This window comes from Chaetodon trifascialis, chromosome 1 (genome assembly GCF_039877785.1).
Source record: "Chaetodon trifascialis isolate fChaTrf1 chromosome 1, fChaTrf1.hap1, whole genome shotgun sequence".
NCBI classification, from domain to species: Eukaryota; Metazoa; Chordata; class Actinopteri; order Chaetodontiformes; family Chaetodontidae; genus Chaetodon; species Chaetodon trifascialis.
The window spans coordinates 28,727,103-28,741,439 of record NC_092056.1 but is presented as its reverse complement, the minus strand read 5'-3'; the positions used below and the strand labels follow the sequence as shown (position 1 = coordinate 28,741,439).

The 14,337-nt window shown below is 43.0% G+C and overlaps 1 protein-coding gene across 4 annotated transcripts in view; it reads left to right on the top strand.

Moving 5' to 3' along the window:
* The window catches only part of dpy19l3 (dpy-19 like C-mannosyltransferase 3), a 57,539-nt gene that overhangs the window by 9,619 nt on the left and 33,583 nt on the right, over window positions 1-14,337 (top strand). For all 4 annotated transcript variants that reach the window (XM_070959931.1, XM_070959955.1, XM_070959948.1 and 1 more), the window contains 8 exons: window positions 26-116; window positions 4,381-4,502; window positions 5,069-5,214; window positions 6,286-6,409; window positions 6,581-6,715; window positions 7,996-8,127; window positions 13,106-13,207; window positions 13,718-13,791. In XM_070959931.1, the coding sequence (XP_070816032.1) occupies window positions 26-116; window positions 4,381-4,502; window positions 5,069-5,214; window positions 6,286-6,409; window positions 6,581-6,715; window positions 7,996-8,127; window positions 13,106-13,207; window positions 13,718-13,791 (926 nt within the window). The remainder of the gene's footprint in view (window positions 1-25; window positions 117-4,380; window positions 4,503-5,068; window positions 5,215-6,285; window positions 6,410-6,580; window positions 6,716-7,995; window positions 8,128-13,105; window positions 13,208-13,717; window positions 13,792-14,337) is intronic.

The window sequence follows — 14,337 nt, the reverse complement described above, 5'->3', positions numbered from 1 at the left end:
GCCAAATTCTCCTCTTTGCTTTCAGGAAGTGGAGCGGGAGATCTCCTTTCGGACAGAATGTGGACTGTACTACTCCTACTTCAAGCAAATGTTGCAGGCCCCATCCATACAGCAAGGTATATTCGACATCTCTGGTGATTTTACTGTATATACTTTATATCACACATGTTGGCCTTTTATTATATTTATCAAATATCAGCCTGTCCATCTATGTCATCCTTGATTTTGAGTCTAAATTGACCGCATATCATCAACTAATTTCGATTTTTGTCATGATTTAAAGATCATGACTAGTACTATTCATGTAGTGTTTCCTCACTGTGTAGAAGCTGGTCCTGGATGCTGTTAGAGTTCAGGCTCTGTCCTGATTTTAATGGAAGTTTACATCCAAACCAGTCCAGTTAGTGTAACCCAGGAAGGTGTTAAATTTGCCTTTTCTTTCAAAAATTAAAAGTGAAACCATGCTGTTTGAAAATACACACAAGGATACAAGCTGAGCAACTCCAGTTGGTTGTGTTAGAAAGCAGCGATCTGATCTGACATTTTATTATATTTCCACCACCATTGAGGAGGCCCTGCAGCTTTAGCCCCAGTGTCTGAGTATGATATCATTTACCAAGTCATCAAACTCAGATTTAAGATCATTTTACGTCAGTTGAAATAATTAAAGAGTCAGCCCGAGATGCTGTTCTCAACTAATGGACATTACATTAGATTAATTATGTAGCTAGCTACAGCCGACTGACGGACAATGGCTGACATGAGAAGCCTGCTTTTGTCTACCTTCGTGACCCTTTTTGTCCCCAAAATCACTGAAGATTTTGAGCTGTAAATTTATCACTGTTATCAGTGACGACTGCACGTGCCGGACGGCTGAGCCAACAGGCAGTGAGGGTCACAGCTCCATAATGGCAGTATAAAATCACATAAACCAGCATTTCACAGATATTTTAATAATTATTTTGTGAAACCAACATTGTTATCAACATTTTTCATTCACACCAGATGGCTGTCTCAACCCACTTGTACAAGAAGAAACTTTTTTCTCTCTGTTTTCCAACCAGGCCAAACAAATCACTGTGGTTTCTCAATGACGCACCGTCTGGTCCAAGGGAAATTACTCTCATTATTTTGTTCCATTATCATGTAAAGTTCCCATTTGGAAGCAGGCCTAATTTTCCACTAAGGCAAATAATTGAGCTGTTGACGAATCAGTTGAGAAACTGGCTGACCTCCTTTCTGTCTCACTCTTGAGTTCACTTCTTTTCCTGTCACAGCAGAATGGTTTGATATGCACAAACCACCGTAGTGCAAGTGTTAAGGTTTAGGGAGGAAGGGGAAAAATACAGGGATGGAAGGAAGAATGGAGTGATGGAAAACAGAAGATTGATGTGGGAAAGTAAAAAAGTAAGGAGGGAGAAAGTAATGAAATATGGTAGACAAAGGATGGAAAGAAAGAGATACAGGGACGAGAGGAAAGGGAACAGGACACAAGGGAATGATAAAGGAGCTAAGATAGGGAAAAGGAATCAGTGTGAGGGAGGAAAGTTGGAAGGAGGGTGAAAAAGGAGGATGGCCTTATGAAAGAAAGGAGAATGGAGTGGATCGTGACTGTGGGTGGTACTGGGTGCTTTTGTTTGTTGAAAACAGTGCTGGTTTTTATGGTCGCCCGTGGATCAAGAACACAGCAGCGATCAGGCTGACACATCCCAACCTGAAGCAGAAGCTCAGCTCTCTGATGTCACTCTTTATTTCAGTCAAACCAAATACATAGTAATGATACTGCACGCAGTGCCTAATTTGAAATACTGACACCAGCGTGTCTATGAGCTCACATAACATCAGCACAAGTCTTTTTGTATGGTCTATGCTCTGCTCTGTTACAACTTGGGTCCTGTCCTTGTCCTTCTTGCCATCGTCGTCTGTAAAAATGCCACTGAACTCACCAAAGTCATTCCTGAGAGAGAGGAGTGCAGCGACATTGCTGAAAAAAGTAAGTTAGGGCAAAAGACATGAGTAGCCTGATGATCAGACAGGTTGTAAACACCCCCCCCCCCCCCAGTCTTATTTGGAAGAGGAAACAAAAGTGAATGCTAAAATGAGAAAAGTCACAGTTTCCACGCTGACTTCCTGATTCAGCTTTGACCCTCTGTACTTGCTGTAGCTTTACCCAATTTTGTGTCCTGCGCAATTAGGGATTGTTCCCAGCTGTTTCACATTCAGTTTTACCCTAAAATAATCACAAAAAAATTACAACCTATTTATTGAATGGCCAGTTGAAAATGTTGATGGCTGAATGTGTCTGTCACTGTGTGTGTGTGTGTGTGTGTGTGTGTGTGTGTGTGTGTGTGTGTGTGTGTGTGTGTGTGTGTGTGTGTGTGTGTGTGTGTGTGTGTGTGTGTGTGTGTGTGTGTGTGCGCGCGCGCGTGCATGCACTGTGTCTGTAACCCCCGCTCCTCCCCCTCTTGCTCAGTGCATACACACTGAAGCCACCACACATCATGTATGACCAAAACCAAAAGTCGAGAAAAAACAAATAAGATCCCTGCAGCTCCGCTCCAGTTGTTCACTTCAAAGGGCCGGCTCTAAGAGCCGTTTCTTCGCGACTGACACATCACTACTGACTAGCGTCATCTTCATCAGCTGTCTTTCTCTTCTTAGAGAAACATTTGAACAAGCTCATCTGAAAATGCAGTCAGCAGTTACATCATGGCGTGCAGATATTAGCTTAATGCTATCAATTAGTTTACTCATGTTAGCGACACTGAGTTGGCACCGGGCCCAATTACCTTAAGCTACCGATATGTTACGTAACGTAAGCTGGGCATCAGTATTTTGCGAATGTCTATTTAACTTGTAAAATCTAGTATGAGTTATCTTAAGCTAATAAGTCTACCTTTTCTCCAGTAAGTCGCTGCCCTGTTTTCCAAGACGACACCCCTCTGACTCTCTGACCTGTTGCCTGCGTGCTTGACGTGATGTCACTTTCAAGGCCGCACTCTGGCGAGTAACTAACGTCGGACTCTGCTGTGAAGGTGGAGACATGCGGCGGTGGTGTATTTATGACCAAAAAAAAAAAAATAGAAATTTCAAGGAGCAGCAGCTAGGATTTAGGAATGGCGGCCCACCACTCCTAAATGAATGTAGAGGAAACACTGCTGTGATCTGACTGCTCATACTCCCTGTTCTGTTGGACTTTGTTGAACCAGGGTTGTCTCGTTCCCAGATTTTGACATTATCACAAACATCTTTGCCTACAAAACAAGACCCAAGTTGATATGCAACTGAATGAGCCTTTAAACCTTCGATGACTGATTTCTGGGGGTTGCAGAATACCAGCTGGGAACAACAGTGATGTGTCAAGTTGATATGGCAATCTAGTTCATTCATTCATTCAGTCATTCATGCATTCATGCAATCTAGTTGACAAACAGTTGCCTGTTTCAGGGACATACACATTAGCAATCAATTGCAGCTGTGTTTGTGGCAACCTGGAAAATGTAACTCCAATATTTACTTTCCTTTCAACTTTATGTGCTTTACTGTGTTTCACCACCTAGTCGTTAACTTTGTGTATTTACTGTTTGGTGGCAGGCAGGTGGTGTACACGTGTAGACATGTCATTCATATAAGTAAATATGTTGCCCATAGTGGCTTTAAAGCTTCTTTGGCAGAACTTCCTTATCCTTATAAATGATTTCCTGCAGGAAATTGTTTAGTAGAGGTAATATGCAGCTTAAACAGCTTAAACAATAGACACACTCAATTATATATACATATGACCTTTGCAGTGTGTAATAGCTCCTCTGTTTTTCCTTCCAAAGGTCAGTGTTTTATTTCCCATTGAATCTTTTGATGTGAGTGGAGGTTGTCTCGTCTTGTCCTATTAAACTCTGCAGGAAACCCTGACATATTTAGATGGTGGGTTTATGGTGAGTTATTGGTGTGAAAGTTTTGAAGAAAAAATGAGTGTAGTAGTTTTTTTAATTTTTTTCTCTCAGCAAAGGAAATGATGTTTTGAGGGCTTCCAAGGTTGAATGCACTGATGGGTTCACCCATTGTGCCTCCAGCAATTAAGCACTTAAATTCAAGCAAAACGGTCTGTGGTTGGCAGAGATTTCAAACACTCTTATTGTTCTTTAATAGCATCATACTGTAAATTTGTAAAGTTAGCTTTGAGAAATATTCAGACCCCTTCCTCCCTGATTGTCACAAAGCAAGGAATAATTATCTGAACATGTCAATGTGAAGAAATGGTGGCATTTTCAGTGTGTGTGTGTGTGTGTGTGTGTGTGTGTGTGTGTGTGTGTGTGTGTGTGTGTGTGTGTGTGTGTGTGTGTGTGTGTGTGTGTGTGTGTGTGTGTGTGTTTGTGTTCTCAGGGCTCTCAGATTTGATCCATGACAACTTGACAGAATCCAAGAGGACCATTAATCTCCTACAGCGAATGAATATCTATCAAGAGGTCTTTCTCAGTGTGCTCTACAGATTGTTGCCCATACAGGTAACACACATCACTCAGCAGTCAGCTGTTAACTATAGGCTTACAAAACACAAAAGATCAGAGGAATGACTGCTGTTATTACAGAATGGTCTCTGATTTTCTTGTCATTTTGGCCCATTAAATAAAGCCTTCTTGTTGTGAGAAACAGAAAAACAGAAACAGAAAAAAATGCCACTCTCCAATATTTAGATTTTCTGTCTTTTGTCATTCTCATTAAGCCAGTAGTCATAATGGGAGACTGTCAAACATTTGAAGTGCTGTGGCATTTTACAGTTTGGTCTTTTTAGCTCACATGGCTTGCCACACATACACTTGTCACCCTAGAGGAAAAGGTTTCTGTATTGGCATGTCAGTTAACTGAGAAACAGCTGCTTAGCTTCCACAATGATCTCCCCATGACAGGAATGGCAGGAAGTGAAATATCAGACCAAACTTTGAAAATGCCACAGTGTTCCTGAGTGTCCGAGTCAGTCGCTGTCACTGTGTGTGTTCACTTACAGTGCATAATGAACTAATGGTTTCTGTGTGTGTGTGTGTGTGTGTGTGTGTGTGTGTGCGTGTGCCAGTCATATCTGGAGCCAGTGTATTTCTACATTTACACAGTGTTCTCGCTCCAAGCGGTGTATGTGATCGCTCTGTACCTCACAGCATGGCTGCTGTCTGGTTCCTGGCTGGCTGGTACGCTCACTGGGGTCTGGTACATCCTCAACAGGTCGGTAATAACCGTGTGATCATTTGTGTGCGTGAGACAGAGATCGGGGGAGAGGGTTATGCCACTTTCAGATATCCACTTGACTCTGGAAATGTTAAGATAAGAGGTTCATTTCCTCATTTTGGATGACATCAGGTGAATTCTGAATTACAATTATTGTTTGAAACTGCAAAGTCTCACAATTCTGTCTGTGTAAACCAGCTTTAGACTGCATTCAAAATGAAATGGCCATATTTGTGGCATTTCTGTTTTCCTCAAGTTTTTATTTATCAGTTTTTATCCTCACTCAGCTCTCTATTGTCAGGAGATTTGCAATAGCTTCCCTGAGTGTTTGACTCCTGTTTTCGATATGGAGCAGTGTTTCTACATGTGGGTCTCTGTTTTGTTTGCCCTCATGCACAAGAGCGCACACGTGCTTGTATATGCACAAAGGGTGACATGATACACATTCCAGTCAAAGGTTTCATAGTCTTCTACTGATCAACAGGTGGCCAAAATGACGAGGACTTCATCTATTGTACATGTTAGTTTTGTCTCACAGACATGAGAGTGGTATCAACTTTCTAACTCTTCGCAAAACGAATACAAATATTTCCTAATATGGTGAACTGTTTCTTTACCAGGCTGGTTATACTGGGCATCTAGAAGTCAAGAAGACCCTTCTAGTTTTCTTTGGTGCGAGTCGGTGTCTGCCTTTTTTTGTGTGTTGCTTGCTGTGTTTTTAAAAAATGTGTTGAAAGTTCAGAAACCCTGGTGGAATTTTCTCTGCCATCCTGTTAGATCAATACAGAGGTGGGATTTGTGGTGACCCCTGTAAACAGTAAATGGACGGTCACAGAGTAGAGTTTTCCAACTTCAGAAAACTTACACAAAGAGCAGCTCTGACCATGTGTATTACAATGTGCTTTTGTGCAGGTAAATTACATTATTACTTTTTCTAGCTATCACAGGAGCTATCAGTGAATCAGCTGCTCATGCCTTATCTCAACTGATTGCTCTGATGTTTTTCCCAATCAACACACAAACCACAGGACAAAAAGTCAGATTCTCTCCCTCTCCTCCTCCTATCAGGGTAGATACCACTCGTGTGGAGTTCACCATCTCCCTCAGAGAGAACTGGTCATTGCCCCTCCTCGCGCTGCAGGTCACAGCTATCACATGTTACCTCAGGCCTCAGCTCACCGCCTTACAGCAGGTACACACAAACCCATGCTGCATCAAAGCTGCTCAAAATCCTCACCACGTAGATCGGCCTTGACTTTGCATGTCAAACCACCTGCTCAATATCCATCCACCTTTAAAAGAGCTAAGAGCACAGCAGGAGTCAGCATATGTAACCCCAGTGTGTTTGTGTTTCCCTCCTCAGAAGGTGATGGTGTGGTTGATGTATGTGACGACGTTCTGTTTCTGTCTGACGTGGCAGTTCAACCAGTTCATCCTGCTTGTTCAGGCTCTCATCATATACACTCTCGACTGTGTCGACTTCTTAACAACTGCGCAGGTATGGCTACAAGAAGGACCAGATACTTGGGGGGTCACTTCCAGGGATGTGTGGAAGAACTGAGCTCTGGGGTCCAGTGTGACGCCCGCTTAGCTGAATGAACATTGCTCAGTAAGCTCAGTAGCTTATTAGCATAAGCCAAAGACGTCTGGTAGCTTCTGGGTTTGTTTTCCACAGCGTTGCCCCCCCCTTTCCAGGTTCTGAGAAAGTTTTTCAAATAGTCTTATAGACATCTCTGTAGCAATGGTGGCTATGGTCAGTTCACTGAATCTACCACTTTACTTCCAGTGGTATCTAGCCATGCAGATAGTTTCGCTAATGTCTGATATCTACGGAGGAGGTGAATGGAATTTCATTTGTGGTGTTCACAGCAACATGAAATGAAGCATGAATTTGAACTCTCCTCACTTGTTCACCACAGAAATACGAAGTATTATGATACTGTGGCTGTTGTAGATATGTTTCTGGACACGTTTGTAGAAACACCTTCGCCTCAAGCCTCTGGGTGGATGTTTAGCTTGAGCTGCTGACTGTAGCATTCTGAACTGTATATGCTGTAAACATTTTGTTACCCTTCTTTAAACAAGATTAACGTGCCTTTTAAAGATGTCTCATCTCTTTGAAACATTCAACATACTGGCAGACCCGTGGTGATGTCGATTGTATTCCACTTTAAAAGCGTTAGCTGGAAAGCTAGGCTAGCCTCCACTTTAGGAAGTAGTTTGCTCATGTTGCATTGATTCCCACCAGAAGTTACTTTTCAGTCACGTTATTCCAGCTCCCCCGGAGTCATTGGCAGCTCACAGACGTCCAGCATTTATTTGTCTCACAGTCTAAAAAGGGAGTGGTTGAGTTACTCTTCGCTGTCTGTCTTCCATGGGTCCCGTTGTGGTGACGGGAAATGACCAGACTGTCAACACTCACTCTTCTCAGTTGAAAAAGCAGTTGTTCGTGTCTTTGCCACTGTTGGCAGGTATGCCATGCACTCTCTGTTCCCTTACTGCATGCCTGTATTAAGGGGGTACACCACCTTTCAGAGCAGCCTTTGGCTCACAGGTGTTGAGTGGTCCCTGGTCAAAAGTATTCAGAGGCACATTCCTGTAAGAGCTGAATCATCACACGGTACCTACCCATGTTGTTCCAGAGCACTGTGTGTGTGTGTGTGTGTGTGTGTGTGTGTGTGTGTGTGTGTGTGTGTGTGTGTGTGTGTGTGTGTGTGTGTGTGTGTGTGTGTGTGTGTGTGTGTGTGTGTGTGTGTGTGTGTGTGTGTTTCTCTCTAGGTGACCACTCTATACCTTGTTCAAGTGAGCGGTCTGCTGAGTGTGTGGCTCCTCCAGTTCTGCAACTCCATGATACTGGGATCACTAGTCCTGAGCTTCATCGTCGCCGCACTCTTCATCAGACACTGTCAGGTCAGTGTGCGTGTGTGTGTGTGTGTGTGTGTGTGTGTGTGTGTGTGTGTGTGTGTGTGTGAAATCAGAAAAGGCTGAAATTGGGAAGAGAATTAATATCAATTCAATTCAATTCAATTCAATTTTATTTGTATAGCGCCAAATCACAACAGAAGTTGTCTCAGGACACTTTCCATATAGAGCTGGTACAGACCAAGCTCTTTTATCTACAAAGAAACCAACAATTCCCCCATGAGCAAGCACTTGGCGACAGTGGCGAGGAAAAACTTCCTTTTAACAGGCAGAAACCTCGAGCAGAACCAGACTCTGGGTGGGCGGCCATCTGCCTCGACCGGTTGGGTGAGAGAGGAAGAGCAAGAGAGAGAGAGTGAGACAGACAGACAGACAGACAGACAGAAAGAAAAGCAGTCAGAGAGAGAGAGAGAGAGACAGAGACAGAGACAGAGAGACAGACATGCAGTCACAGTAACAGTGACAGTGGATGTAATAACAGCAGTAGCAGTTGCAGTGGATGTCAGGCAGGGCCAAGGCAGGAGACGCAGCTGAAATCCACAATCCAGATTCAGCCACTGTCCATGGGAACCTGCAAGACGACAAAGCATAGAGACTCCGGGGAAGGAGCTAAGTTAGTAACACGCCGTGGTAGGACATGAGAGCGTGCGGATGGAGAGGGACAGAAGGACGGAGGAGCTCGGTGTATCTTTGGATGTCCCCCAACAGTCTAATCCTATAGCAGCATAACTAGGGGCTGGTCCAGGACAGGCCTGAGCCAGCCCTAACTATAAGCTTTATCAAAAAGGAAAGTTTTAAGCCTACTCTTAAATGTAGAGACAGTGTCTGCCTCCCGGACAAAGACTGGAAGATGGTTCCACAGGAGAGGAGCTTGATAGCTAAATGCTCTGACTCCTGTTCTGCTTTTTGAGACTTTAGGAACCATAAGTAGACCTGCATTCTGGGAACGCAGTGTTCGAGTAGGGCAATAAGGTACTATGAGCTCTTTAAGATAAGAAGGTGCCTGGCCACTTATGGCTTTGTAAGTAAGGAGGAGAATTTTAAACTCTATTCTAAACTTTACAGGGAGCCAGTGCAAAGTGGCGAGTATTGGAGAAATATGATCTCGCTTCCTGGTTTTTGTCAGAACACGTGCTGCAGCGTTCTGGAGCAACTGGAGAATATTCAGCAGCGAATTTGGGCAGCCTGATAGTAAAGAATTGCAATAATCCAGCCTGGAAGTTACGAATGCATGGACTAGTTTTTCTGCATCATTTTGAGACAAAATATGCCTGATTTTTGCGATATTACGTAGGTGTAAAAAGGCAGTCCTTGAAATTTGTTTTACATGGGAGTGAAAGGACATGTCTTGGTCAAAGATAACTCCCAGATTCTTTACAGTGGTGCTGGAGGCCAGCGCAATGCCATCCATAACTGCTATGTCATCAGAAAGTGACCTTCTAAGATGTTTAGGGCCTACTACTATAACTTCAGTTTTGTCCGAGTTTAGCATCAGAAAATTGCAGGTCATCCAGGTCTCTATGTCATGAAGACATGCTTGTAGTCTAGTTAACTGACTGGTTTCTTCCGGTTTCATTGATAAATATAGCTGGGTATCATCTGCATAGCAATGAAAATTTATTGAGTGCTTCCTGATAATCTTACCTAAAGGAAGCATATATAAGGTGAATAGAATTGGTCCAAGCACAGAACCCTGCGGAACTCCATAGCTGACTTTAGTGAGCACAGAGGAGTCGTCATTAACGCGTACAAACTGAGAGCGATCTGACAAGTAGGATTTAAACCATTAAGGGAACAGCTTAGCGCAGTTCCCTTAATGCCAATGAAATGTTCCAGTGTCTGCAATAGGATGCCATGGTCAATGGTGTCAAATGCAGCACTAAGATCCAGTAAGACTAGTACAGAGACAAATCCTTTATCAGATGCAATTAGAAGGTCATTTGTAACTCTAACCAGTGCTGTCTCTGTGCTATGATGCACTCTAAATCCTGACTGGAAATCCTCGAATAAACTATTATTGTTTAGAAAGTCGCACAGCTGATTGGCAACTGCTTTCTCAAGAGTTTTTGAGAGAAAGGGAAGGTTGGATATCGGTCTATAGTTGGCTAAAACCCCTGGATCAAGAGTAGGCTTTTTCAGTAGCGGTTTTATCACAGCTACTTTAAAGGACTGTGGTACGTAGCCTGTTGATAAAGAGAGATTGATCATGTCTAAAACTGAAGAGTCAATTAGAGGTAATACTTCTTTAAACAGCTTAGTCGGGATAGGATCTAAAATACAGGTAGATGATTTTGATGATGAAATTATTGAAATTAGTTGGTGAAGGTCAACAGGAGTAAAACAGTCTAAAACTGCGACAGACTGAGTAACAGTTTCTACGATTTCTGCGTTTGAAGACAAAACAGTACCTGTTAATGGCAGGAGTCGATGAATTCTGTCTCTAATAGTTAGAATTTTATCATTAAAGAAGCTCATGAAGTCATTACTGTTCAGAGCTAAAGGAATACATGGTTCACAAGAATTATGGCTCTCTGTCAGCCTGACTACAGTGCTGAAGAGAAACCTGGGATTGTTCTTATTTTCCTCTATTAGTGCAGAGTAATAGGCTGCCCTGGCACTGCGGAGGGCTTTCCTGTATATTTTAAGACTGTCTTGCCAGGCGGACCGAAATTCTTCCAATTTGGTAGAACGCCATTTCCTTTCTATTTTCCGTGAAGTTTGCTTTAATTTGCGGGTTTGAGGAGTATACCATGGAGCTAACCTCCTATGTTTAATTTTCTTCTTTTTTAGGGGAGCAACAGAGTCAAGTGTCATACGCAACGATCCTGTAGCACTATCAACCAGGAAGTCAATCTGGGAGGGACTAATGTTAGCATAAGACTCCTCTGTTGTATTGAGACATGGCATTGAATTAAATACTGATGGGATCATATCCTTAAATTTAGCTACAGCACTATCAGACAGGAGTCTGGTATAAGAATTTTTGCCTACTGGCTGGTAGTCTGGTAATATGAATTCGAAAGTTATTAAATGATGGTCTGATAAAAGAGGATTCTGTGAGGAGACTATTAAGTCTTCGATTTCAATGCCATATGTCAGAACAAGGTCGAGGGTGTGGTTAAAACAGTGAGTCGGTTCATGTACATTCTGGCGGAAGCCAACTGAGTCTAATACTGAGATAAATGCAGTGCTAAGGCTGTCATTATCAACGTCGACATGTACATTAAAGTCACCTACAATAATTACTTTATCTGCTTCAAGAACTAAGCTTGATAGAAACTCCGAGAACTCAGCTATAAATTCGGAGTAAGGACCAGGAGAGCGGTATACTACAACAAATAAAAGTGGCTGCACTGTTTTCCATTTCTCATGAGAAAGAGTGAGAACAAGGCTTTCAAATGAGTTGTAGTCGAGTTTAGGTTTAGGGTTGATCAAAAGGCTTGAGTCAAAAATGGCTGCATCAGTGTAAGAGAGTCACTCAGAGGAAGATGCAGACAGCTGCGGCCGCTTGTTCACGAATCACAGATGGAAGATTCACCTGCACTTTGAATTGAAGAGGACTGCACCGCAGTAACTTTTTACACAGCATCATTCCAATTTGTATGCTGGAGACACACTTAGTTGTCAGGTCTAAATGTCACTTAGACCTTATCACAGTAACAATTACAGCAACATTTAATGTGACAGGATGAAAGTGGAATGGAAGGAAAGATGGAGGAAGGTTGAGAGTCAGAAATGGGAGAGTTCATTTCTGGCTGGAAGTAATTTGTGTACAGTAACTGCATGCATTAAGCAGGCACGTATAAGGCATTCAAATAAGTTTTATAGCTGTTGATTCAAGTCCTATGACTTGTGCTTTGGTCAGACATGTATTATGAATCTAGTGAATTTGGACTTGACACCAGCGATTTGGGACTTTACTTTGACTTTGACCTTTAGGCTGGAATGACTCGCTCCCCTCCCGAGCCCACATATTAAAACTGATGACATAAAAAAGAGTGCAGCGGACCAACTCTTCATTTTCCTGACAACAGACTGAACAATTTAGCAATGCAGACGAGCGCATTATCACATTAGGGGGAAAAGAATCAGGTGAGCAAACTTTTATCTTTGACCGGTTTCAGTGAAGAAACTTCTTCGACAGCAAATTATATCAGCTGTAGTTAATTAAAGTTGATGGCTGCTGTCTGGTCAATGTGCAAGCTGGTGTCTGTACTCAGCCAAAAATCATTTATGAGATAAAAGAAGCACTGCTCTGCAGAATTACTCTAATATCCTGAGTGGATGGTGTCTTTTCGTAGTTCTACAAGACCAACAGTGACAAATGTTCTCTCGTGACAGATCAGACTGCTTCACGTCAGATTCAGTCCTTACAATCTCACAGTGTGAACTTTCCTTCACATCATTCACATATTAACCATCTAATAATTCTGCATTACAACCTCAGAACAATAGAAGAACAAAGAGTAATTTAATATGTACTGATTTAAATCACAGAGATGTATTTATTTATTTTTTAACTTTTGGTCCAAATATTGAGAGCTGAAGACATTTGGTTTCAACAAGGGATTCCAGATTAGATTCACATTAAATAGAATGATATCAAACCCCAACCCGAGTCACTGGAACAACAGACTGAGGCGTCTGATCAATTTCAAATGTCGTGAAAGTCTTTTGAAAGTAGCTCATTGGTTTTGTGAAGAGCGCACTCCTGTCGGACTTGAAACACAAAGTTTAGGAGTCGGCCGTGACTCAGGACTTGCTGGTTGACTTGACTGGGAACTATCCTTCCTCTCCTCTGAAAGTATTGTCGGCTGTGGCAGCCAGCGTGTGAGGCCCTGAATGTCTGGATGAACAGAGAGGTGTGTGTTCAAGTGAAGCTGCGTGTTTGCGCTCCTCAGGTTTCTTAATGTAAAAGATGTAACAGATGTATCGACTAAACTCTCATTTCTCTCTGCTCATGCAGTCTGGGTTGAAGACAGGAAGCCTGCTGGTTCGCCTGGGGAAGCTGCTTCTCCACAGCGCCATGGTTCTCCTCCTCACCTTCACCATCAACTACCTGGCCAAGGTGCTCCTCTTCTACTCTTGCACCCCAGACTCCTTGCTTTGTTATTCTCTCCTCTGTGTTTCTATACCCTTACCTTCCTTCCTTACCCTCTCCCTCCTTTTCTGCTTTTCTCCTTTGCCCTTGTGTGTTTTCCTCTCACTCCTCTCCCTCCCTGTCTCCAGCCTCTTTTCTCTCTTATCTCCTTGCCGGTCTACTCTGTTCCTACAGATTCTCAGTTTGTTCTCTGTACTTCTCATCTCTTTCCGCCCCCTCCTCTCCTCTCTGCTGCTCCCTTTACAGTCTTTCTGCTGCTCCACCCCTCCCTTGCTTTCCTTCTGTTTCACTCCACCTCCCTGTACTGCAGCCCTCCTCCTCATGTATCTAACACGCAGGTATGACACGAGGTCACCATGCGATCTAACCAGATGAATTAACTCATTCACACATCTCAGCGTGCTATTCTTTACCTTGACAAGATGACATGTGTTTGTGTGCGTACGTGTGTGTGCGTGTGTGTGCGTGTGTTTACAGACAGCGCTTCAGCTGAGATCAGACGAACACATCTTTAAATTCATCAAGTCAAAGTTTGCCTTGGGATCAACGAGGTATGAACACGCACCTGTAGACATATTTATACGCACTCAAAAATTCACATTCTCCTGTACTTAAAGCAGTCACACAGCGCTCTTCTAGAAAATAGATTTTGACATGGGGTGCACTCTCAGACTGTAATGCATACACAAAGTCTGCACCCATACTCACCTCTTGAGTTAATCCAGTGTGACTGTATTATTCACTAAGCACCAGTATTGCAGCACCTGGAGCATTAGTGTGTGTGAATAATAGATGGCTGGGTAACACCAGCAGGCCTCCCATCGATCAGATACTTTGTGTGTGTTGAGCAGCTCAGCCACTGGATAACTGCTCCGGGGTGGCAGATAACACAGCTCACAACCCAACGCCACACAACTGGCCCTTCAATTATTCAGGAGGCTGTGGAAAATGCAGTGCTTACCCTGCGCTCCGTCTCTGCCTCTGCTCCTATTTCTCTCACTCGCCGACACGTATTTCTTCTCTCCAACTGTTTCTTATTTCCATCCCTTGAGTTTTGTTCTGTGTTTTGAGATATCTCAATTCTCGGTTCAATTACT